This window comes from Macrobrachium rosenbergii, chromosome 56 (assembly GCF_040412425.1).
Source record: "Macrobrachium rosenbergii isolate ZJJX-2024 chromosome 56, ASM4041242v1, whole genome shotgun sequence".
Lineage (NCBI taxonomy): Eukaryota > Metazoa > Arthropoda > Malacostraca > Decapoda > Palaemonidae > Macrobrachium > Macrobrachium rosenbergii.
Genome location: NC_089796.1, coordinates 21,248,592 through 21,276,579, shown reverse-complemented (window position 1 = coordinate 21,276,579; position 27,988 = coordinate 21,248,592). Strand labels below are relative to the sequence as shown.

Genomic DNA, 27,988 nt, shown 5'->3' with positions numbered 1-27,988 from the left:
ACCGATCTGGCGTCCCTTCGGCAGGACCTGTTGTTGCTTCCGCAGACACAGTGTTGCGGGCAGAGAGCGATACTTATCCTATCCTTTAGAGGTTAGGAAGTATATTTTAATCTTGATTTTGTTTTTTACGTCAGATCGCCCCATAACGCTTCCTAGGCATGGACCTCTGTGGGACTCCCAGGACCAGGGAGAGGGCAAGTCGAAAGCTGCAAGAGGGTTACGGGGCTTCCCACCGATCTGGCGTCCCTTCGGCAGGACCTGTTGACGCTCAGGTCAGGTGGTTGGTCTTTGCTCCTTTTGCCTCACAGTATGGTCTTATGGTCTAGTCCCATTGTGTCACTTCCATTGACAGATCATCTAGAACTCACCAGCTATATAGGTCACTACCTTTGCTGGAGACTCTAGTAAAGCAGAAGCAGGCTTGAGTGACAGTAATCACGGGTCAGCTATGCTAATAAGTAAGGAACCAAGGCGTCAATCGCCTACATATTTTGTTTCAAATCCTATTCTGTCTCTTCCCACCTCCAATGGTGGATTCCAGCTATATATATATCTGACAGGTAAGTCGCATGAACAAAATGATATTTTTATGATAAAGTAAAAAGTTTGTTCATACTACCACTGGCAAGATATATATAATCATAGTGCCCACCACCTCCTCAGGAGACAGTGGCACTAGAAAATCTGGAATAGAAAATGGGAATGGTTCCTGATACCGCCTCCCAGCAGCGGGAATGGGTTCTAACCACTGGCCCCACTGCGTGTGCCGCGAGTTTTTGAATTCTGTCGGACTCCGAGAATACAGCTATATATATATCTGCTAGGTAAGTATGAACAAACTTTTATTTTATCATTAAAATATCATTTTCACAGCAACTCGTCGATGATGCTAGTGGCCCGGTTTTGACTGCAAAGAGAATGGTTCGCGGACCTTCTTGGTGGACTTCCCAAGACTGCTGTGGAAGACTTCTTCCACAGCGTCAAAGTCTTCTCAAACAACCTCATTTCCTCCACTATCATCAAGGTTTGTCCACTCTCACTTTGACAGGCTTCAGACTGTCAGGAAGCCTGTCAGAGTGAAAGGATTTTCAAAGGCAGCTGCAAAGGCTATTGCCAACTGTAGACGATAATCTTCATCCAACGTCTACCAGGCTAAGTGGTCAGTTTTTTCGTGACTGGTGTCGAAGAAACAGTATCTCTTCTTCTGGGACCAATTTAGCTCAAATAGCCAATTTTTAATCTTCCTGAAGTCTTCTCGGGGACTAACAACTTCCACTATTAAAGGCTATAGATCCATGCTCAATTCTGTCTTTAGGCACAGGGTTTGGATCTCGCAACAAGTCAGGATCTTAATGACTTGATTAAATCTTTTGATACTTCAAGGGGACACAGACCGCCTTCTATTCCTTGGAACTAGACATTGTGCTTCTTTGACTCTCAGGGCCTCCTTTCGAGCCTATTCATACTTCTTCCTTGGGAGACTCAACAAGGAAGACTCTCTTTTTGGTTGCTCTAGCAACAGCCAAAAGAGTCAGTGGATTACAGCCTTGGACAAGCAAGTTGGCTTTTCACGAGGTGATGCGGTCTGCATGGTTACCCTTGGCTTTCTTGCGAAGAACGAAACCCCAGCCAATCCTTGCCCTGTTCATTCTCTATCAAGAACCTTTCAGATATCCTGGGACCTACAGCCTTAAAATGTTACCTGGGGAGGACTAAGAGCATCAGAAACCTTTCTCGTAAACTCTGGTGTTCCATGAAGAGCCTGTCTCATTGTACGTCCAAGAACGTGTTATCCCTCTTTCCTAGAGAAGTGATCTCTGAACCCCACAGGGGAATTCAGAAAGAGGCCCTACCTTTATTGAAAGTTAAAAGCCCACGAAGTCTGGAGAGTCACCACTTCACTGGCAATCTGTCACTGTCAGACTATTCTTCAACCTACGTACTGGACGTGCAGATTTGTGTTTGCCTCTTATTATTTGCATGATGTAGAAACCACTTATGAAAACTGCAATACATTAAGATTTATCCGTGGCTGGCTTGGTACTGGGGTAGGAGCATGTCTCCTATTTCTCCATCTCCTCGCCTTGAATTTAGGTGATTGAATTTAGGTGATTCTAATAGATGCGTTTGGTGTTTTACATAAGGTGTAGGTAACAATACATTTGGTCAAGTGTTCTTGTGCTGTGCCCAGGGCAAGGGCATACCTTTTTTGTATATTAAGGCTTTGGCAACCATCGGAGTACTCCTTGGTGGCAAAGTACCCAATAAAGTAGAGGCGATTCTCAGCTTTACTGCTGCGCCACTACAGGTTGACGATGAGCACCGACCAGAGGCAGTACCTGTCTGCTGTAGCTCTCTCAACAGGTAAGGTTATGGCAAGCATTGTCCAATGCTGGCTACCCATCTATTTCAAATTCATCTCCATTACTGAGTGTTTTTGAGTAGTTAGTGTCCATTTATCCCACCTCCTTTCTCTGTGGGATTCAGCAATGTAATTACTTGGTAAGTTACTTATATAAAAATGACATTTTTATAATAAAATAAAGTTTTATATATACTTACCAAGTAATTACATGATCAGAACCCTCCTGCCTCCCCCTAATGGACATTATGCATGAACGAATTGAACCTGAGCTAGTTGTACCTGTGCTTCCCCGTAAGTGGGCGGGGTCTGTTACCTACACCAAAACAATATGAGTGCTACCGTGAGGTTTAAAACTCAAGCTGCCATGAAAAGTAGGAACTAATAGCAATGTAATTACTTGGTATGTATATATAAAACTTTATTTTATTATAAAAATGTCATATTTGTATCGGTTTATTGTGCTTAGATGGGAATTATGTGGTTTATAGTTTTTTCATTATGCCTTGACCACCCATGGTAAATTACTTTTGGAGAGTTGTAGAAAAATTTACTTGAGAGTGCAGTATGGCATAGTAGCTTTCTGTTTTTAAAATTAAAGAACTAATATATCCAGAAATTGCTGGTCATGCTTAAAAATGATGGTCACATTTGAAGGAGAAAGACTATGCTTAAATATGATGGTCACATTTGAAGGAGAAAGACTAAAGCTTTATTAAGAACTCTGTTTTTATAAATTCAATACCACAATATTTTATAGTATGTAAATGGCAAGTTCTGCCATTGTTTGATATATACGAAACCCATGTCCTTGCAGAAAAATTGCGATGGGTGTGGTTTGACTTTCTGTAGTTCGTGTATCAGGCGTGGAATGGAGGGAAGGAGACACTGCAACAAGTGCCATGTATTGTCACAGTGGCCCCTTGATAGAACACAATTGGAAGCCCTCCGTGTTAAAGATTTACGTCATTTTCTCCACTCACGGCATATTAATACTGTTGCTTGTACAGGTCTGTCAGTATGATTTTTATTTATGATCTACTCCGTACTCTTAATATGTTTTAAGGTTAATTGTAAGTTATGCTCATTCAGCTCTACACAAGAAGGTACTTGTAGGCTAAATGTCAAAGGATGGTGTACAGCTTGTTTCTTAACAGGAAAGTATGATGTAATTCTGGTAGCTCTGCCTCACTTCCCCTGCCTCTTTGTTTTGTTTCATTCTTGACTGAGATTACAGTTTTAATGAAAAGCAATTCTTCAACATATTTATAGCTATTAGCATTTGGTACTTACATGACTATATAACTTGCTAATTATTGTCAGACTGATCATATTATTGTTCATTTCAGTGTTATACAGGTAGAAAATAGGTATTTTAAATTACCGATGTAAATAGTTTTAATTTTTTACAAATCTGTTAGAGAACACATGTGCTAGCTTGGAACTTAATATAGTGCTGAATATTGCAGGATGGTATTTATATGCAAAAACTCATTTGTTTCCACATACACCCACTAATTTGTGTTATTCTTAATTTGCCATGGGATTCATGTTTAAATATGCCCCAGAAGTCTCCCTCTTCATCTGTCTGAGTGTGCACCCATGTCCCTGAGCACCCCTGTTGAATGTCTGTTGTTTGAATGTCTTAAGTCATGTTCCCCAGAATATTTTGCCATTGGCATAATAATCATTTTGAAGCATTTATTCTTCCAGAGCTATTACACTTTTGTTGATTTTTCTTGCTGATCAGTTTGCAGAGGTGATTACCCATATTTCACTTAATGTTGTCCTTCTTTTGTGTGTGTGTGTGTGTGTGTTTTTTATTAACTGACCTGAACACCAGTCATAAGCTGCCTACTTGTCAGTAAATATGTAAGAAGTTACTTTATTTGAATAGTTGTTCTCCACTTTTGAAATTTGGGAAGTGCTGGAGCTCTATCTTTGGTTCTTGCTTATTATTGTAGAGTGTGTTGGTGTGCTTGTCTGCGAAGTTAGAAAAGATTTTTCTGATTACTGTTAGTATATGCCAGTACTAATACTGTAATCAAATTAGCTTAAGGTGCCTCTCTAATGTATGTTGCTTAGCAAAGTTAGAATTGTTATCTCTGCTGTAATTGTTAATATAATTTTTGAGGTGAAAATTACCCTCTGTCATTAGCTTTTTCTACGGCTACTTGGTGCATTGTTAAAATTGAAACGGTTGTTAATGAATGCTCCCAATAGTTACCCCCACCCTCCAAGGGTTGGGGTAAGACAGCGAATGTTTTGGTTGTCATTCTTCTCTAGTCACAAATAAGGATGGATGCGTAGACAAGTGCTCTGAAATTTGGGTTTGTTTTCTACGTTAATAAATGGATTGTCTGGATTTTGGTCTGTTTTTAGCAACATGGATTCTTTTTCTCAATCTTCCCTGTTGAAATCTGTTGGGTTTTGTAATGTAAGTGGTTGCAAGACCAGATTGGGTTAATTGACTTACGTACACATAAACTATGCATGGATCATCGAGAGGTGATTTGTGATTCAGACAACCTTTGTGATCATTGCAAGGACTGGTCTTTGGAAGGATAGAGAAGATAATAAATTTCCAAATTAGAAGAGAAGGATAGACTTAGGAGAGAGTAAACAGAACAATTTTGTATCTAGGTTTTCTTTAGAATTAACACCTGGTCAAGAGGATAGAGATAAATCTATACAGTAGTTTTGTCTCTAGTGGATATAGATCCTTTTACACCCAAATGTCAGCTCAGGGTAGTAAGCTAGATTTAATGCAATTAGTGGTCATGACTTTGGTCAAAAGAGTAAGTGGGTTACATGCAGTGTACAGTAATCATTGATAGAGTGTTCACATTCTGAAGCAGAATGATCTTTTTTATTGCATCCTTTCGTGCTAAGATGATGTCAAGACCAAAGCTCTTCCAAGAGTTTTCTATATCTCCGTCTTAGAGACACTGACTCCTGAGGAAGAAGAGCTTCTTTGATGCCCTGTTAGGGCTATAGGGATTTATACATCCCATCTTAACCATTAAGGAAGCAGTGTAGGGACCTATTTTGCACTGCCAAGAATCCTTAGGTATCTAGGTCTTAGAATGCCATGCTTTCTTTATTAATCCTTAATCCTGGAAGCACACCATACAATGTCTCCAGAGGTTTGTCCCCTTTTGAAGGTGAAACTGCACGATGTCATAACAGCTACATCAATAGTTTTCATCAGTGCATCTCTCTACACTGTCAAGTCTTAGTGGCATAGTGGTGTAACTCAGCGTTCACTTCTAACTACTTAAGGGCTGTCTTTATCCAGTAAGAAGACTAATGTACATTAGCACCTATATTTGCGGCAGGGAGATTTATCTTAGTCTTCCCCTTATGTGTTACGAACAGGCGTAGGTTTTCACTATGAACCCCATCCTGGGTAAGTGAGGAACCTGATGTATTGAAGTTCATACATGGTAATATCATATTCTGCGTTTGTTTTGATTGCAGTATTATGCTTAGTTGTATGTGCTTTGTTTATCTTAGGCAGGGACAAAGTTCATTAGAGTAAATAATGTTGGACTTATGTTGCAGAGCCATTGCTCCTTATTGGGGAAGCTACCCTGACCTGATCATGAACCAACTTTTTGTAAGGCAAAATTGGTGGTGGTATTTGGGTGTGAGATGCCACAGCAACTCAGTTAGGTAGGTGATAACTCTTTTGGGATCGTGCTTAGTTGTGGTTTTAGCTCCCATGAGCTCTGCAGGTCTGAGGCATAGAGGCCAAACTTACCATTCTGCATTGCACAATCTCAACCAGTGGTTACATTCAGGGTCCACATTCCACCTCCTTGCAATATTGGACTTCACCTGATGAAAATCCTCATCTTACAAGAACTTGCCATGTATTGTATGCATCAGGTATGCAGCGATAAGGGTATTTCTAACATCTGATAATTTAGTTATTGGGAAATCTCTTACCCTCCTCCAGCACTCAATGTTGGAGTGAGCTAATGATAGAGGGTAGGTTTCACCTCAAAAATAATGGTTTTTATGATAAATAAGTTTTTAGGTACTTACCTTAATCATTGAGATCCCTCCCTCCTCCCTTCTTATGAGATTAAGAGAAGAATGACAACCAAAACATTCGCTGTCTTACACCCACCCTGCAAAGGGTGGGATAACTATTCGGAGCATTCATTAATGATTCTTTCAATTTTAACACTTGTCAAACTTGCGCCAAGTAGCCAGAGATAAGCTAATGATATAGGGTAAGTACCTAAAAAATTTATTTTATCATAAAAATCACTATTATTACAATATAGTTTGCTCCCCTTCCAAGACCCCCTGTGCACCCCTGAAACCAAGCATAATCACGAACCTTATTATTGCTTATATTTGCAAGGATTCATAAAAAAAAATTATGGATACAGTATTTTTTATACAGTACAGTATTATGAAAATTTTAAACTAAACATAAATGAACAATTTATGATGATATATGTACCCTACTGTTCAATGAGTAGCACTAAATACATATTAACCTGGACTGGGAGCAATGCTCTAGCATTATTATTTTTGTTTTTCATTTTTTGTACAGTGAAAATTATAAAAAATAAAATTGGAAATGTTAGGGGTGAGAGAGAAGGTGTGTGTATGTGTTTATGGTACCATTTATGATGACACATACCCTTCTATAGTGCTAAATCCACATAAGCCTGAACTTTTATTTATCACTGTTTTGAGATAATGTACACTTAATCCTGTTATATTTTTTGTGCCTCAGCATAGATGTATTGGAGCTTCGTGTTCGTTGCCAGTCCACCAGCATAAATACTTGCATTTACTCCAAAGCTTCTATGTGGATAGGTATCACTCCCCTGATTATAGGAGATGGTAACAGTGATCAATACTTACGAGGAAGGGGTTTTGCTTCTTGTGTATCATAGAGCTCTCCAGTTATATTTTTGAGGTTGGGACAACCCTAGTCATATTGGTAGTAAATTACTGACTTTGAAAAGTTTTGAGCTTGTTTCACATCTACTCAAGAAGACAGAGCAGTATCTTCATTGCCTATTGCAGGGTATCCTGTTTAAGCCAGAACCTCATAGCCATCTTTCATGTCAGTATAAGAGGTCTTTCAAAAGTTGGTGAGTACCAAGGCTCTTTTGCATCCATGGCAAACCTCAGCGAGTGCTGACACTCTACACTTATACCACTCTCTCGTTTGACTAATTGTTTGTTAAGATTCTTGGTCTTATATCATTACTGCACAGCTTGTGCAGCACACCTTCATGTTTCTGGTGTTAAATTTGGTTGTACAATCTCTTATAGGAAAGCTGATGACAGATTCTTCTTTCTTCTGTAGCTGTGTGTCTGCCTTATGCCATTTGAAGAGGATGGGAGAAGAGCCTTCATAGCTTTAATCATATCTTAAAAATTCAAGTTGTTCCACACAACTCACCTAAAGTGAATTTATGACCAAGAAGTGTTTCAACATTGCATGGCTCAACTTGTTTTTATAAAAGTATATCTCACATGGATGTAATGCAATTTATGAATAGGGATTTGTTTAGCATGGAATAGTCTACCACAGCAGCAAATGCTGTTCATTACATTAAAATCTTCAAGTAATTAAGTGGTGTGCCACAGCGACAATTTTCTTAGTAAAGGTTGGGAGTTTTTATGCTGGGATTTCCTGTGAAAATCCTCTCTGTAGAGGAGATGCTGGTATGTGGCCTGGGAGATTCTATATGTTTAGTCATAGGGGTTTGTGACCTACTTTTCAGGTAAACTTCCTAGAAATGGTACTTTCAGTTATTCCCGTAAGTTGGTGTTTTTTACCCAGAGTTCTTTCCCCAGTGCCTTAGCAGTAGGGGAGTCATGACTCCCTGACCCTGCCCTTGCACCTGTTGATTCTGCCTTCATAGTTACAGGAGTAAGTCTTTCCAACCCTAGAGGGACCCCAGGGAATTGTGTTTTAATCAGCTTTTGCATTTGGCCAAAAGCCCTGCTCTTTGGTTCCTGCTACAGTATCAGTACTTTTTGATACATGGCTGTTAACTTATAGGTCTTCACTGTAGTGGCATCTGGTTTAATAGGAGGCAGCCAGGTGGTAGTGAAAAATACAGTTTTTCCTCATTCTCCCTTTCTTTGGACTTAGATATCTACTTCTCTGTCCGTGTCTTCTCTGTCTGTCCCAGCATACAGGCTGTTAACACTGAGAGGGTCAAAATCTGCCTTGTCTCTCCTAGCATACAGGCTGTTAACATTGGGAGAGTGAGAAGCTGTCTGTCCTTTTCCTCTCTGTCTGTCTAAGCATACATGCTACTAACATTGGGAGGGTCAGAACCTCTACCCTTGTGTTCTCTGTCTATCCCAGCATACAGGCTACTAACACTGGGAGGGTGAGAAGGTCTTTGTCTTTGTCCTCTCTGTCTATCCCAGCATACAGGCTGCTACCTTTGAGAAGGTCAGAACTTCTCTGTCTGTCCCAGCATACAGGCTAATAACATTGGGAGAGGCAGAACCTCTCTACCCTTGTCTTCTCTGTCTAACCCAGCATACAGGCTGCTAACATTGGGAGAGTCCAACTTCTCTGTCCTTGTCCTCTGTGTCTGTCTTAGCATACAGGCTACTAACATTGGGAGGGTGAGAATCTCTCTGTCCTTGTCCTCTGTCTGTCCCAGCATATAGGCTACTAACATTGGGAGGGTCTGAACTTCTTGGTCCTTGTCCTCTCTTGACTGTCCCAGCATACAGGCTAATAACATTTGGAGATTCAGAACCCCTCTGCCCTTGTCATCTCTGTCTGTCCCAGCATACAGGCTGCTAACATTTGGAGGGTCAGAATCTGTCTGTCCAGCATACAGTCTACTAACATTGGGAGGGTCAGAACTTCTTGTCCTCTGTCTGTCCCATTGTACAGGCTACTAACATTGGGAAGGTCGGAACCTCTGTGTCCTTGTCCTTTCTGTCTGTCCTAGCAATTAGGCTAACAACATTGGGAGGGTCAGAATCTTTATCTGTCCCAGCATACAGGCTAATACCATTGGGAGGGTCAGAACCTGTCTGTCCCAGCATAAAGGCAACATTGGGAGTGGGGCCAGAACCTCTGTCCCAGCATACACGCTATTAATGTTAGGAGGGTCAGAAATCTCAGACCATGTCCTTTCACTTGGTATGTGAGAAGATCAGGCCCTGCCTGTGTCTGCACCATTCACATTCTTGAGAATTATTCAGTTATGGTCTCAAAGTCTTGCCAGGCTGTATATCATTCATTTTGATAAGTGTAATTGCTCCCTAGGTGTTCATTGTTCATGAATGTTTCCTGGACAACGAGGGTTTAGTCCAGGGGGCTCATGGTTGATACTGTCTGTATGAACAAGTATCTCTCTCCATGGTACTTGTACACTGCTTGTGTCCAACACCGCTTGTATATGTGCATTGCTTGTGCTCTTACTTTTACTCTGCTTATGATCAGTTTCATTCCTGGTTACTCAGGTATTAACCATGGTTTTACTTTTATGGGCCATTCATCTTGCTGTTCATTTTTCAGCATAGGTGGGGCACCTTCTCTTTAGGTCCATGGTACATTGGTATTTGTGGTTGATGCCATCTCTGCAGACAGTATTCACACCAAGTTACCCATGCACCTCGTGGCCCCCCCTCCCTCAAATTGGGACCACCTTGACGTCGTGAGGGGGCTCTCGAACCCAGGGATTTTTTTTTTCCTTAAGTTTGATTCCAAGTGTCCTACATATATAATGATATATTTTAGGAGTAATTTTGTGGATTTTTCAACTATTTCAAAATTACCAAACCTAATAAATGGGAAAACATATCATAGCATGGAGTGGAGTTGAATCTGAAGCTAATTAGTGGGAAATGTGGTAGAACCATCATCATCTACCTGATAATGTTCGGACCTGTTTTTTCAGGTGGAACTATTCTGTGGGAGCTGGACACTGATTCCAGGGGCCTGGTTCTAGAATAGGACTCTCGGCTTTCTGTCCGTTTAGCCCATAATGTGATTAGGATGGGGATGACTGTATTATTACAATACACTCAGTCCTAGCAAGTGGGTTTTGCTTATACTTGGGCCATACTAATCATGATATGCCATCCCCTTTTTTGGGGTAGGTAAGGACACAGACATTTGGGAGTCAGTTCCCACTTGTGCCATCATTGGAAGATTTAACTTCATAAAAAGCCAATGTTATCTTTTCAAGGTTTATTTTTTTTTTTCCTTATGGAAAGTAGAACTAAAGATTTCAGTACCCCTGGCCCTCATGATGGTAAAATTCTGGCACAGTCGATGAGTATTGGAACGTCACTCCCAAATCTCCTTAGCACAGACAGAAATGCTACAAAGGAACACCTTGTTCCAAGTAAAATATCAACCCCTAAAGGCTCAGAATGCATAGGAAATCAAAAAGAAACAAATAAAAACAAATTGATAAACCCCAGTATCATAACATTGGAACCATACACAATGGACAATAATTCTAAATTAGAGACAAGTAATCCTCGTAAAACCCCATCAACACAAGACAACTCATCACCAAATTATGTGAAAAAATAATAAAGAAATAACCATCAACTCAATCCAACACTAGTTTATTTTGAACATATTTTTGAACCAGACAATTGGTCCAGATTTTCCGTATTAAAAGCAGAAAAACAAATCTCACCAGCCATATTAGAGAACAAATTATTAAATATACACCCCACACAAGATATGAAATGTAGACATATCAAAAACAATGAATGGCTAATACAAACAACAACCAAAGCCCAATCAACAACCTTTCTACAAATAACCAACATAAATGAAATAAAAGTAACTCGGGTATTAAGCATGGTTTTACTTTTATGGGCCATTCATCTTGCTGTTCATTTTTCAGCATAGGTGGGGCACCTTCTCTTTAGGTCCATGGTACATTGGTATTTGTGGTTGATGCCATCTCTGCAGACAGTAACACTAAACTATACACAAGAAACAGTGATGCTCCCAGACAATGATGAAAAAGAGCTACCATCAAAACAAATCTTAATTGACTCCCTTAAATTAAGGTACAACAACATACATGACTTGGAATTATATACTGTGCCAAGTAGAAAGGATGCAATAAACATATCAAAATAGTCAAAATAAAATTTACAAACCGGGAACTACCATGAAAAATAAAAATTCTAGGACTAAATAGAGAAGTTTGCCCCCTTTGTCCCTAAACCTCTCCAGTGTTCAAAATGTCTAAAATACGGCCATTCAACAAAAAGGTGTAGAAATAACGCTATATGTGCTGTATGTTCTGAAGATCATACAACAAATTGGAGATGCAAAGCCTTTAAATGTGTCAGTTGCAAATTAAATCATCATGCAAAATCTAAAGACTGTATATTTTATCAATATTTACAGAGTTACAAATGTTAATGGACAGAACTGGTATGCCGTTAACAAAGCCAAACTTGAACTGAATGTGAGAGGAATCAACGATCCAGTAAAACGCTATTCTGTATTCAAATGCTGTAACAAGTCACAATAAACATAATCTCAACACAGAATAGCTGGAGACACACCCTCTCCCCTCCCTCTACTACTCATAAAAGCCCAAGAGTACGGCCAAAGAGACCTCCCAGTAATAATCCCAGTTAATCGTTCAGAAACGAATTCCAATGATATGGAAAAATCAACAGAGGTTAATAATCCAGATCTGGATACTCATAAATACTAACATCATCCACAGAAAACTTAATTGACAAAAATAACCATAATAAAAAAGGAAAAGTAATTGACAGAACTCCCCTAAGGGTAAAAACCTAACATTCCGTTCACAGATCGATCTAACAAACACCAGTCTCACCATTAATCTGAAACAGATTACATTAAATGCATCCAAGTGGAAATCCAGTGTTCCACAATCCAAGACAAACATAAATAACAATTTCCCAAATATGGATAAATCATCTAAAGCTTCCGTACTCTCATCACCAAAATCAACGAAGAAATCTTCAATTAAACATCCCACTGAAAAATCAGAAACCCCCAAAATTCATCAAATCACAACCACATCAAATCAACCCTCAACAAGACCAAAGAATAATAATAATAAACCACAGTCATTTACCTAACAAAAATGAAAATGTAACCCGAAATTTCATAAATAACTCTACTAGGTTTCGAAAATGTCCTTTAACGTTCCATCAAGATGGCGAACTATGCTCGGAATCCTTAAAACTTAAAAGAAACATGATCAAAACTCAAATAGAGTTGCTAATAAGGAAATAAGAACCAATCAGTGCATCAAATATTCAGCAATCAAACCTATCTACTGTACAAAAGAAACCACAAAGTAACACAGACAATCTCAAAATGTGTTATGGGATATAGCTAAATCAGCAATTAATTTACAAAATTTAACTCAATTCCACCAAACAATGACCAAAAAATAATTCAATGGAACACTTAAGATGGATTTTCTACTGCCCGCTAGGTGAAATCCAGAGAGTATTAAAGGAACATAAACCTATTTACATATGTCTGCAGCATATTGGTACAACTCCGAAGAACTTTAGAAACTATAAGTTAGCTTGCCACTCAGCAATAGTGGATGGCAAGCTAGGCAGAGCTATATATGTACATAACAATTCGACTTATGTACCCTTAAATATTACATCATTGTCATTTCAAATAACTGCAGTCAAATTGCATATGCCAGACAGTCAAATTATCTCTGTTGTAAATCTGTATAATCAGCCAAACTTTTAACTCAAACTTTAGTGATTTGCCAGAAATACTAAATAATGTAAATGCCCCCCTACTGATGGTAGGCGACTTTAATGCCATAATCCATTATGGGACAGCACACATGCTGCAACTTTGGCCAGCACAAACATTGAGAACTATAAATGATCAGAATTTACATTGCCTGAATGAAAGTGATTCATAACGCATTTTCAAAAACTCATTTAACCTTCTCTTAATAGATATTTCATTATACTCACTGGAAATAAAAATTGAATGGAGTGTTCTAGACGATTCACACACAAGTGATCACTTTCCAATTGTTTTAATTATTTGAACAACAAAAACTATTATTTCCCATAAAAATAATAACTTAATGAAAGCTGATTGGGATAAATATAATTTTTAGACTAGAAATATCCTCCTTTCCACTAAATCAAAACAATGATGTCACAAATTATTTCATTTCAGTTTTGTGATCAGTGCTGCAGATAAGTGTATCCCCCAAAACTTCTTCAACTCTAATATATCCTGTGTTCCATGGTGGTTTCAACAATTTATTTTCTTAAATCAAAACCAAACACACACTGCCACGTAATTTGAATAGACTAAAGTCTAGATTAAACACCCTTAATAAAGGCCCTTGTAATGCAAACAACCTAAACAAGATAATAGTCATAAATATAACTATTGGTCACATTAAACCACTTTAATAAATATAATGCAAAATTTTGAAAAATAATGTTTGAAAAAGCTCAGTCATGGAAAATTCTTATTTCAGAGTTGTCACTCTAATCACTGATTAAGGAAATATAGCACAAAATTCATAAAATCAATGGTAAACATATAAGACACCTTAGAAGCCCAATACATAATAATGGCAAAACTCAGTCATAACCTACAAGGTGTTTCAGGGATATATTAGCCAAACATATAGAAGATATTAGCACATACTGTATTCTAATTTACATGAACACTTCAAAAGAATTAGAATACAGAAAATGAATCATACACTTAATTTTGAAACTTCTTCATTGGAGGGGTGGGTAGAGCTTTCGGCTAGCACGCTGTTGTCCCAGCGTTCGACTCTCTGACCGGCCAAGAAGAATTAGAGGAATTTATTTCTAGTGATAGAAGTTTCTTTTCGCGTCATATTGTGTTCGGAGTCCACAATAAGCTGTAGGTCCCGTTGCTAGGTAACCAGTTGGTTCTTAGCCACGTAAAATAAATCTAATCCTTCCCGCCAACCCTAGGAGAGCTGTTAATCAGCTCAGTGGTCTGGTTAAACTAGGATATACTTAACTTAATTTTGAAACTGATGAGGACCTTGATTATAATCAAGAATTCAATATGAGTGAATTTAGTTTTGCCCTAAAATCATGCCGATCATCAGCTCCAGGTCATGATGAGATTTTTAAAATGATCCAAAATTTAGTTACACCAGCTAAAAAATTCTTATTAAAATTATATAATAACATATGGCTAACACATGTCTTCCCAACTAAGTGGAGACATGCAATAATCATACCCATCAGTAAACCAGGGAAAACACCTAGCAACCCCCACTCAAATATAGGCCAATATCTCTAGCAGAGTTGTTTGTGCAAACTGTTGGGGAAAATGGTTCAGTTTGAGATTACCAAGTGTTATAACAAAAACTCAATTTTATCGCCAACCCAATTGGGATCAATAAGCTGGTAGATCTACACTAGACCCATTAACCCTTCCTCTCACATTTTTTATCCCAACTTCCAGTCTTTATGAAGCATATTTTTATTGTTTATTTCTAAAAGTATATGCTAAAGTGATAAATCACTATCTAATATTTCTTAAAAAATTATTTTTTGTCAGGATAGTCTTCAACTATTACATAACTTCTCAAGAATGGTTTTCTGGAAATTATAAAAATACAGAAAATAAACAAATAAAGAATATATTTGCATTTTCTTCTATATTTTTATTCTTTCACTAATTCTTCAGTATAAATAACAAAATAATTACATGATAAATGTAAAACTTATAAAACTGATCTTCAAAAGAAAATAAGACAAAATTTTTAAAAAAAAATCTTGCATTTATGAAAAAATGCAATATGAAAAGTAAAAGCTGTGACTAACATAGAAGAAAAAAAAAATATGATGCCAAAAATATGATACTCAATAGAAAATGTAAAAGGTTTCAATCACAAGAAGAAAAAGATTCTTGCCTTTATGAAAAAGTAATAGAAAAGGACAAATTGAAATGAAAGGTTTACCTTTCATCTATAATGAATAATACTTTTCTTTCCGTATTACTCTATTTCAGCTTTATATTTTGAAAATAAATGTATTTTACTCTGTACAAACATAAAATAAAATAAATTTTTCATCTTTTCCTAAAGTTATCCTTCGTGTGATATATCTAAAAGCAAGGAGTTATACACAGTGCTACATCCACACTAAACAGCAGTATCTTTTTCCTTCCTTAGCCTTTTCCACTTACATCTCGCTTTCTGCTACAAACTACACATTGTCTTGTGGGGTTACTTTTTCTTTCTGTAGGTGTGACATCTGGGAGTGCCTTTCTGTAAGACGGTACAAGGTGGGAGGTACACTACTTGGTCAGTCCTACTGATGACATCATAGGTGTATGGCACTTTTTATTGTCGTCAATCACTTGAAGACGGTACTTTAGAGCTGTTGCTTCTCCTCTGATTTTAGATACAAAAGATAGGAATTCCACAATGCGTAAGCTTCCACAATATGAAGAATATTTTCCCTGTATAATGCCTCTTTCTCCTTTTCTTGTAAGAGATAATCCTGGAGACGTTGATTCATTTGGTCAACTCCCTCTCCCATTGTGTTATTGTAATCCATAACTAGTTTAGGCTTCTTCACCAATTTTCCTCTTTTCTGTTTCTACCATTTCTGTGTTATGGATCAGAAAGTAATACAACATCTTTTCTTATCCTTCCATTTTATTGTTGTTATTTTTCTTCTTTTGTAAGCCAACATACCGCTTTTCTGCAGTTTTCTTGTTTCAATCTGAGGGCATTTCTTTCTACTAACAGGACAGTGCCATATACATCTGTTTCATTTTTCTGTCAGTAAATCTTATAATTGGGGAGAGTTATAATAATTATCATTGTAAGGCAATAGCCTTTTTCAGTAATGGCTTCATCAGCGTCATAACAATTTTGAAGACACCGAAGGTCTTCATAATCATTATCATTGTTCCTTGACCTGTATAAATGACAAAATTCCAAACATATCCTGATTCTGATTCACACAACATGAAATACTTTATCCCAAATCTAGCTCTTTAGTGGCAAATATTGTACCCAACCAAGGCGACCTTTATAAAGACTTTCGTCTATAGCTACATTTTTGTTTAGGCGTGTACACTTTTGAATTTGCTAACAATGCTATTATAAAATCAGATTTGTTGAGCTTTGGGCAGAAAGGATGAGTGGTAGGTCCAAAATCCTCATTATTTGACAAATGCAAATACTGTTTTATTTTGCAAAATCTACTGATGTAACTTAATTTTAGCAAAAATTGGTGTAACAAAGGCATCTTAGACCAGTATTGGCTTTCTTCAGGTTTCTTTACAATCCCCTTTAGCATAATAACACTAAGGAAAATCCTCATTTCTTCCCGATATGTTGGGTGCCATTTCTTTTTCTCTGTTTCTGATTTTCCACTCAACTTTTGTTCAGCATTCCTGTTTGTCTCTGTGACAATAATGTCTAAAATATTGTCATCAAGAAATGACTCAAAATACTGAATATATGTATTTTCTTCATCATCTTCAGTATTATATACATGATGAATTATATTATCACCAATAAAGGGAAATGCAGGCTGTGGAGGAGAGGTGGTTTATCATCCGAAATTGTTATTCTTTGCCAGCCTTGGTTATCAGGAACATTATCGTCATCATCTTCATCTGAAGTATCAGAGTATTCTGACGCCATATCACCATCACTTTCAGCTCCCTGAATCGATCATTCCATCATAATACTCTGTATCACTGTCACTCACTACTCATGATAGTTATATCAATAATAATAAAGAAAATCCCGGAAAAACAATGGAAATCCAGTTTCCTGATGAAAGGATGCGTCTCCAATGGCCAACTGGCGCCAAGGTAGCTACAATTTTCTAAAAAAAAGGGCACTTACATGCATAGAAAACGGCTTTTTTATAGTGGGAGACTAATATAAACAACAGCCGCTTACTGGGAGTTGCTAGGAAAGAGATGACAGAATTTCGAGTATGCTCGCTTACTGAAATATGACGGTTATCTTAAACCCGAGAATACACGGGGTTGAGCGGGAAGAGGTTAACTCAATTAGAAGATCATATTAACCCTTAAACGGCGAGCTTCTATTTACAAAAGTGTCTGTCGTATGTGAGCTTAGTGTCGGGAGTTAGCGCGAAGCAGAAAAAGTTTTTTCAAAAATCACAGCACGCTTAGTTTTTTAAGATTAAGAGTTCATTTTTGGCTCCTTTTTTGTCATTGCCTGAAGTTTAGTATGCAACCATCAGAAATAAAAAAAAAATCATTATCATATATAAATATTGGAATATATGACAGCGTGCCGAAAAAAATTTCATATATAATTGTATACAAATCAGCACTGCCCAGCAAAATGGTTAAAGCTAATGAGTTATTTTTTTTTTCGTTGTATTGTACACTAAATTGCGATGATTTTGGTATATAACAAATTGTAAAACGATCAAAGCAACACAGAGAAAATATTATCACAAAATGATGCATGAATTTGTAATGCACGGACATAAAAACAAGTTTTTTCTAAAATTCACCATAAATCGAAAGATTGTGCTAGAGACTTCCTGTTTGTTGCAGAATGAAAGTAATTGATTGAATATTACTAGACTGTAAGTGTTTTAGCTTACAATTGCAGTTTTAAAACCATTTAGAAGTTAAAGTCGACCAAAACAAACGTTCTATGTATCGTGATTTATATGAAAATATTTCAAAACTGATAAAAAGCTACAACCATGAGTTATTTTTTGTTGTATTCTACATGATTTTGTGCACATTTTCATGTATAACACTTTATGTAAGGCCTAATATAAAGTGCGAAAATTACGACAAGGTGACTAAAGAAATTCTGAGATTTTCAGCAGTTACCGCGTGTGGAGGTAAGGAAAAAGTTTTTTTCAAAAATTCACCATAAATCAAAATATTGTGCTAGAGACTTCCCGTTTGTTGCAAAATGAAGGTAAATGATTGAATGTTACTAGAATGTAAGAGTTTTAGCTACAATTGCGTTTTTAAACCATTTGGTCAAGTCAAAGTTGACCGCAGGTTGAAATTTTGGCACTCGTGATTTATATGAAAATATTTCAAAACTGATAAAAGCTACAACCATGAGTTATTTTTTGTTGTATTCACATGAAATTGCACACATTTTCATATATAAAACTTTATGTAACATCATTGTCAATAATAAACGGTGCAAACATTAATTGCAAAGTAACAAAGAATTTCTGAGATTTTCGGCCGATTCAAAATCAGAGGTAAGGGAAAAGTTTTTTCAAAAATCACCATAAATCGAAATATTGTGCTAGAGACTTCCAATTTGTTGCAAAATGAAGGTAAATGATTGAATATTACTAGAATGTAAGAGTTTTAGCTTACAATTGCGTCTTTTGACCATTTCGGTCGAGTCAAAGTTGACCTAAGGTTGAAGTTTGGCACTTATCGTGATTTATATGAAAATATTTCAAAACTGATAAAAGCTAGAACCATGGGTTATTTTTTGTTGTATTTTACATGAAATTGCGCACATTTTCATATATAAAACTTTATGTAACGGCTAATATGAAATGGTGCAAAAATTACGACAAAGTGACGAAAGAATTTCTGAGATGTGTCGCTGATGCTCTGTAGTGCTAGAAGAAATAAATTCGCGCATGTGCGGCTGGGTAACACTTGTAAACAAAACAACAGTGTGATCCTTGAACTCCCAGCATCCCTCAAGGCGCGTGATTTAAAATCTTCCGCAAACTAGGCCTATAACTATTTTTCCGTGAATATTTAAAAAAACTTTGTGTAGTCGACGTACCGTACGTCCCCTCGGCACCCGACAGACAATTTTAGTCGCCGTACAATACGTCCAGTCAGCCTTTAAGGGTTAAAAAAGGATTTGAAAAGAACAAGCTGACAGTGGCTATTTTCTTTGATATAGAAAAAGCATATGATACCACATGGAGATACAGTATTATGCACAAACTCCATAAATCTGATATTCGAGGTCACCTTCCAATATTTACCAACAATTTTCAAACATCTAACTTACCTGGTAGTTATATATATAGCTTAAGTCCCTGATCACGGCAGAATTTCAAAACTGCGACGGCAATCGCCGATCGGGTAGTCAGGTGATCCACCTGTTCTTACCCAGGTACCTGGAACCATTCTACCTATTCCTCAGATCTTCCCTGCAATACAGTATGATGACATCGTTGGAATTTCAATAAGCCTGTGTTTTTTCAATTGTTTTGGTGAAGTACACTTTGGTTTTGGCTTTATTCGCTTTGGTTTTGCTTTTGGATTATTCTTGGCCCTTTCAGATACTGATTGGTTTGACCCTTAGCTTATTTTTTATCTCTCTTTGGATTTTCAACATGTCTGATTCTTCATCAGTGTGAGACTGTGTGTGAGGGGATGTAAGACTAGGCTTGCTAAAGCCTCTTTGGATCCCCATTCAATATCGTGAAATGTAGAGGTAAGGGTTGCGACTGGATGATAGATGTGACGAATGTTTGGGGTCTATCTGAAAGAGAATGGATGGATTATAGTCGCTATGTGAGGAAACTTGAAAGAGACCGGCTCAGAAGAGCCAAGAGTTCTATATCTCGCTCTTCTAGGGATAGCCAGGGTTAGATATTTTTTGCCCCATTCTAGCGATCAATATCCTTCCTCCAAGTGGTATTCTCTGATCCCCCTTCTGATACAGGTAAAGAACCGACTCTTAAGGATATGATGGCGGCCATCCAAACCCTGGGCAAACGCAGGTTAATCCCTACAGGAAGACAGGAAAAAATTATGGTCGGGATATGAGATCTCAAAGTGCAATTATCAGTGCAAAGATTAGTGCAAGTGCAGTGGAGGGTGCGGCCGCTCGGATCTGTTGCGCTCCTAGTCCTAGACCTCTTCCAAGCTCCCCAACCCTGGGAGAAGGAAAGTCGACAGGCGAAGGGAGGCGAGAGATTTTAGTTCCCGAACGGCCCCTCGGCGTACCTGTTGGCGCTTCCCAGGCGCTCACCTCGCCATAGAAAGGTGAGGTAAAGTTTTGTTCTTCGTCTTGAGACGACGCAGTCCCCAGACGCAGGCTGGCGTTTTAAGGCCGGAGTCAAGACCACTCAAGAAAATAATCCCTGGGGCGTGCGTGAGGGACATCTCAGGCTCCAGGGTGTAGCCACTGGAGCAGCCCGAACACTTCCCTTCCAGCTCCAAGGGTAGCTCTCCTGCCAAAAGCAGACGTAAACTGGCAGGTCGATCAAGGCGCTCTAGCAGCAAGAAGGTGGACGCATTACTACCTTCTGTGCATGCTCCTCCTCTTCCTTCGGAGTGGTACTCATCTCCGGAACACTCTCCCCAATCCTTACGAGATGTTGAGGAACAATTAATAAATGAAGTTGCGGCTTCCCCGGTCTGTCCCCAGCAGCAGGAAGCCCCGCAGTTGGTTTTACTTAAGGATATGCAACAGGAGCTGTCTTCCCTGATGCATTCATGGCAGCCAGACAAACAAAAAAAAGATAATGGACGTAAATGTAAAGAGGTTCAGAGCTCTGTACGTCATTTTGGTGAAGCTTCAGACGCAGGATGCACTGGCGTCAAGCGTCTAGGAGCCAAGCACCAAGACGACAAGAGTCAAGGAATGGAACTCCAAGATTTCGGGCGTCGGGATATTGGAATACAAGACGTTGAGGTAGCTCAAGACGCGGGATGCACTGGCGTCAAGTGTCTTAGAACCAAGCAACAAGACGACAAGCGTCAAGGAATTGGACTCCAGGAATTCTGGCGTCGGGATATTGAAATACAAGACTTTGAGGTAGCTCAGGACGCGGGATGCACTGGCGCCTAGAGCCAAGCAACAAGACGACAAGCGCCAATGATATTGGCGCCAGGAATTCATTAGATATTGAGATACAAGACTTTGAGGTAGCTCAGGACGCTGGATGCACTGGCGTCAAGCGTCCGAGTTTAGAGCGCCAAGACGTCAAACTTCAAGAGATTGGACGTCAGGACGTAGAATTCACACTGGACGCTGGATGCACTGGCGTCAAGCGTCCAGCAGCAGGGAACGTCAAGATTCAAGGAACTGGATGTCAAGGTGAGGGGCGACAGGACGTCAAGCGTCAAGAAACTGGATGTCAATATATGCTAGTAGCAGGACGCCAAACGTCAAGATGACGGACGCCAGGACGTCGAGCGTCAAGAAGTTGGATGTCATTATACAATAGTAACAGGACACCAGGACGCCAAGCGTCAAGAGGACAGGCGCCAGGACATTCTAGTCTAAAACCCTCACAGTTCAGATTCAGCAGCAAGAAAGCAGAACGTTGCCACGTCGGTAACAGGTCAACAGTCGGACGGTGTGGAAGATGATCTGCCTCCTTCTCCAGTCAATCAGGTGGACGACGTATCCAACGAAGAGGAACGGAAAGACTAACATCCCTCTTCGGACTTCAAGAGACTAATGAAAGTTTTTTACGAACTCTTTCCGGATAACTCACCAGCTGTTCTCGTTCTCTCCATCGAATTCACCTTAAGAAAGACTTCTTCGGGCGGGCATCTTTACGACATGGTTTGTCTCGTATATCAAACGGGCGTTAAGAGTAATGGAGGATTGGATGAATACCAAGAAAGATCTAGGCCGGACGGTGTTCTCTTTCCCTCCAGCCAGACTAGCATCTAGATCTAGCGTTTGGTACGAGACTGGAGAATCTCTTGCCCTGGGAGTTCCTGCTTCTTCCCAGGGGGACTTCTCCCAGTCTTGTGACTCTTCACCGCACAGCCATGGGGAAGTCAAAGGTCTTTTGGTCTGGCCGAAATGGACCACCTTCTCAAGGAATCTTCAGGGCCTTGAAGTTTTTAATTTTCTAGACTGGACCCTGGGAGCCTTAGGTAAGAAGACGGACACCATCAAGAATGCAGACACAGAGGAACTTGTCCATATCATGTAGTATGGATAAGGCTCTCCAGAGATGGTGCCACTAATTGGCGGCACTGTTCTCTGCAGGGATCTTAAAGAAAAGGGCCCATCTTTGCTCTTTTCTTTCCAATGGGGTCACGACTATTCAGAAATCGGAACTCCTTTGTGCTCCTCTTTCTGCCCATCTTTTCCCTCAAGAGTTAGTAAAAGAGGTCACATCGGCCTTAGCACAAAAGGCCATGCAGGACTTGATTACCAAGACAGCTAAGAAAGTACTGCCAACAAGCTTCGTCACACAGAAGAAGAAAGGAGAAGCTCCTGTGTCTCAGCCCTTTTGTTTCAGAGCCCTCAGTAGAGGAAACTCAAGATCCGCTAGTAGAAGATCAACGAAGAGAGGCTCCAGACAAGGAAGAAACAGAGTCTGATGGGAGTCTCCTTCAGACAGCAGTAGGAGCCAGACTGACCAACTTCTGGCAAGTGTGGGAGAGGAGAGGATCGGACCCATGGTCCATCCATTTGATCAAAGAGGGTTACAAGATCCCTTTCCTCAGAAGGCCCCTCTAGCATCAAGACCATAGACCTTCGCCAAATACAAGGTGAAAAAACAAAGGCGGAGGCTCTGCAACAACAAATATCTCTTCTGTTGCAAAAGGGAGGCCATAGAGCGAGTTCAAGATTTGGACTCGCCAGGATTTTACAATCGCTATTCCTGGTTCCCAAGAGCTCGGGGATGGAGACCAGTGCTGGGCGTGAGTGCTCTCAACGTTTTTATTCAAAAATGAAGTTTAATGGAAACGCATGCGAAATCTGTCCTTAGCAGCGGTCAGACAGCACGACTGGATGGTATCATTGGATCTTCAGGATGCGTACTTTCATCATCCCTATCACCCAGCTCCAAGAAATATCTGATTCTTTCATGGAAAAGTATTCCAGTTTCGAGCTCTTTGTTTCGGCCTAAACACAGCTCCTCAGGTTTTCACAAGGTTAATGAACAACGTAGCCGGAATGCTGCATGCGAGAGTTATCAGAATCTCCTTATACCTAGACGATTGGCTCCTCAGAGCCCCTTCCCACACACGCTGCCTGGAGGATCTTCAGACAACGATTCAATTATCAGAAGAACTAGGCCTACTAATAAACAAAGGAAAATCTCAGCTGATTCCATCCCAAGAGATTCTTTACCTTGGGATGAGGATTCAGAGTCAGACTTTTTGGGTTTTTCCGCCTGTATCAAGGACGGAACAAGCCTTAGAAAAGCTTCAGGGCTTCTTAAGGAAACGGACATGCTCGGTGAGGGAATGGATGAGTCTGCTGGGGACCCTTTCCTCTCTAGAACAGTTTGTCTCCTTGGGGAGACTGAATCTTCGCCCGTTGCAATTCCATCTCAATCGGAACTGGGACAAAGAAAAAGAATTGGAGACCAAGTGCATCCCCATCTCGAAATCTGTAAGACAATATCTGAAATGGTGGAACGACCCCATCAAGTTACAAGAGGGCCTTTCCCATTCCATCAACAGAGGAACAGACCTAGTGTTGTTCTCGAACGTCGGACTCAGTGGGAGCAACACGAGGGAAATAAAGTCTCGGGCTCCTGACCAGAGAGCAGGAGAAGTACATCACTAGAAGGAATCCAACTGCAACTTTTCTAGCTCTCAGGAGCTGAACACAGTGGGGAACAAAGAGGTGCAGGTCAACCTGACAACACGGTTACTACATTTTACCATCAGCAAATATATATATACATATATATATATATATCTATACGAGACAATAAGAGAAATCTCTTCTTGGGCAAAGAGAGCTTCTTCTGGGAGTGTAAAACTAGTAACCCGCTTTATACAAGGGGAGAAAAATGTGAGGGTGACATGCTGAGCAGGGAAAGAAAGTCCCGTCTCAATGGATGTTACATAAGGACGCTCAGACTTTGGGGACGGGACTGCATAGATCTTCACACAGCGCCAACGAACAGAGGTTGGAGACTTACTGTTCTCCAGTACCAGATCCCGGGCTATATACATAGACGCATTCCTGGTGGACTGGTCCAACTTGGACGTGTATGCATTTCCCCCTTTCAAGATAATACACAGGTACTGAAAATTTGTGTCACATGAGGACCGGAATGACCCTTGTGACCCTTTACTAAACGACAAGAGATTGGTTCCCAGAGGTACTGGATTGGATGGTGACATCCCTGGAGAAACTTACTAGAGAGTAGATCTACTCAAACAACCCCACTTGGAAAGATATTACCAAAACCTCCAAGCGCTTACTAGTAACTGCTCTTTCAGACTATCGGAAACTCAAAGAGCTAGAGGCTTTTCAAGGAGGCAGCTATGCGATCACAAATCAAGGAGGTTATCTACCATTAAGGTATACCAATCCAAGTGGGAGGTATTTAGAGGATGGTGAACAAGGACAACCATGTGTCCTCTTCCAATAATTTCTGTAACTCCAAATTTGTATATAGAGAACTTGACCTGTTCAGCATGGAACCTAGACGTGGTCCTCTAAGAGGTTCCTCATGGGGACCTAGACGTGGTCCTGAGGTTCGATCCCTTGCAGAAGACATCCTAAAGATCTCACCATGAAAACTCTTTTCCTGGTCAGTTTGGCCACTGCAAAAGAGTTAGTGAGATACATGCCTCAGCAAGAATATAGATTTTATGACAAGGCAAGGCAGTTTGCTCACTTCAACTAGGCTTCCTTGCAAAAAAATGAACTCCCATCACAACCATGGCCCAGAACGTTCGAGATCTCTAACCTAACGGATATAACAGGGGAGTGAGAGAGAGAGTCCTATTCCCGGTAAGGGCTCCCAGGTTCTACCTGGAAGGACAAAGGACTTAAGAAGGAATTAGAAGGGCTTTTGGTGCTCTGTCAAAAACCCTCTGTACAGATGTCTAAGAATGCCTGTCTTATTTTATCAGACAGTTGGATAAAAAGAAGCTCATATGGAATGTAGAGAGATAGACTATAAAATTCTGAAAGTAAAACACATCACGAGCTCAGCAGTAGCAACCTGTAGCTTTAAACAGAATAGGTCCCTGCAGAGTATCTTGACACTCGACCTCTGGAGAAGCAAGTTGTATTTTACTCACTATCTAAAACAAGTCCAGACTTTATACGGATTGCTACACGCTGGCCCGCTTATAGCATCTAATTCAGTAGTGGGAGAGGGGAATACCCTGCAACCCACTAAAAACCAACACCCTTTTTTCTACCTTGGAATTGAGAATTTTTATGGTTGTTTCTAAGACTGGACGAGTCCTTCCGCAATCATTAGCAGACAGTTTTTATGAAAGTTCCCTTGGTAGTGCCCAACAAGGGTATTGAGAGGAGGTCTAGTCACACAGAGGTTATACACCAGTTGACAGACCCTAGAGATTTTCAGCCTCCTGGGTGATCACGGATTCTTAAGGGAATGCAGACATCGAGAGGGAGTTCATTTGAAGTCAGCTTCCTTAATCCAATCCTTTAGCTGGTTTTTGTTCTTTGCCTGAATGGTTGGAACGATGGTTGTTTTGAAGATTGAACGCAGTCTTCCACAATCATTGATTTTGGTAGATGATCACTTTGAAAATGTTACGCCCGAACAAAATAAATAGGTTGTCTGTCACATAGAGGTTGGTATACCGGTTGGCAGCTCCTAGAAGGTCTAGAGACCCTGAGGGGCATCGCTGATCTGAGAATAGGTAGAATGGTTCCAGGTAATGAGGCGGAGTTCATTGAACTCAGCTTACTCTAATCCAATTCCATAAAACAATACCTTTGTTCTTACCTTTGAATGGGTTGAAATTTTATGGTTGTTTGTGAAGATTGTCTTCCACAATCATTGATTTTAGAAAATGATCATTTTTGTAACCTTGGCATGCCACAGAACAAGGGTATTAAAGGTTGTCTGTCACATAGAGTGTTGGGTACACCAAGGCAGTGCTCAGAGGCATCTTAGCCCCTGAGTGATGATATTACTGTAAGGAAAGTACAAATGAGGGAGTTTTGTAAGTCAGCCTTAATCCAGGTATTCCTAAAACATGGTTTATTAACTTAACATAGCAACAAGTAATGTTGGCTGTCTCTGACCCTCCACCAAAGGCAGGCTTCAATCATTGCTGCAACTGGCCAGGTGGCATTGTCTTTTAAAATGATATTTTCATAATAAAATAAATTTTTGAACATAACCTGGTAGTTATATATTTAAAATTCCCACCCTAAATCCTCTAGAGACTAGAAGTATTAAAGATCTGGGGAAGAATTGAATGGTCAGGTACCTGGTAGAGGGCGACAGGTGGTTCACCTGGATTACCAAAGCCAGCGATTGCCGCTGGGAATTTTGAAATTCACACCGTGACGTCAGGGACTAGATATATGTTATAACTACCAGGCAAGTATGTTCAAAAAAACTATTTTTTATGAAAATATAGCATTTATTTTTATTAGGCCTAGAAGCATCATTAGTGTAAAATCTCTAGATGCTTTAATACAGCTAGTGGCCGTCAGGTGGTTAGGAGCCATCTCCCCATCCCAACTGTTTCGGTATCAGGAACAGGCCAGCTTGTTATTAAAATTTTCAGAGATCTAATTCTCTGTAAGAAGGTGTTGTCCTTCAACTGTTGGCACCCTGTATCAAATAAATTTGGCTTTGGCAAATTACAAGTAACTCCAAATCAAAACTATTTTTGACTTGGGATTAAAAACTAATAATCTGTTCAGAATTTTTTGATGTACGGTTAACCAAATGATATCAAGAAATAAATCAAAGATCACACCTGGACAATCTGAAGAGGAAAATAATGTTATCTGTGAATTCACGTATCTTTCAAAAAAACTATATGTTCCATTGGAAATGTCTCAACATGCAGTGTAACATGATTGGTGGAAGGGTAATGTGTTTCATAATCTATACAAATGGATCCAAATGAAAAAGAGGCTGTCAACATTCATGATGAAATCCATCCAAATGGGCCTTCCTCCATATCATCAGTATGTAGAGCAGAATTAAAAAAATTGGCTCTCCAGATTATATAAAAAAAAAAAAAAAAAAAAAGACTTTTCAGCACTTCAATAATTGGTTAGACCTGAAGAAGTGCAATACCATCAAGGATCATTTAGACTAATCACCTTGTCAAAAATATCGAACGGAAATTTCATCAATTAATTAAGGCTTTTTCAAGTTCATGTTTGTTGATCCCAGCCCCAAAGGCATTGAATGGTAATGAGAAAGCAGATAAAGCCCCAAATTGGCTTCTACAATGACCCCACTTTACTAGGGAAAAGCTCCCCATATCAGACTGGCTAGCATCAGTTAAATTAATTTATAGGGATTGTCAAAAATGATTGGCAAATAAACCTCAGGACAAACTAAGATAAATTAAGAACTGTTAAAAAGTGGCATTCTTCTACCCTAAAAACAAAGAATTAATGAAGTAAAAGACAAGACTCAGAATAAAGCATTCCAGATTCACATGGTCATCTGATGTCAACTCCGCGACACAAAAATAACTTGTGAAAGATGTAACATCCCAATAACAGTCAAATATATCTTGATTGACTGTCCCAGATGGCAACATGAAAGAAATACTTATTTACAAAATAAATCAGTAAAAGGTATCCTAGCTGAAGGTAATAAGTTTTTGATTAATAATATCATTCTCTTCTTAAACAAAATTAAATTAATAAATAAAATATAATTCCCCCCATTTTTTCTCCTCTTTTTTTTTCCAAGTTTTTTTCCAGCCCG

The 27,988-nt window shown here is 39.4% G+C and overlaps 1 protein-coding gene across 1 annotated transcript in view; it reads left to right on the top strand.

Annotated features, from left to right (window-relative positions):
• LOC136836115 (E3 ubiquitin-protein ligase RNF34-like) overlaps nt 1-27,988 on the top strand; it is a 99,235-nt gene that overhangs the window by 34,426 nt on the left and 36,821 nt on the right. The window contains exon 3 of the mRNA XM_067100106.1: nt 3,180-3,372. Coding sequence (XP_066956207.1) covers nt 3,180-3,372 — 193 coding nt within the window. The remainder of the gene's footprint in view (nt 1-3,179; nt 3,373-27,988) is intronic.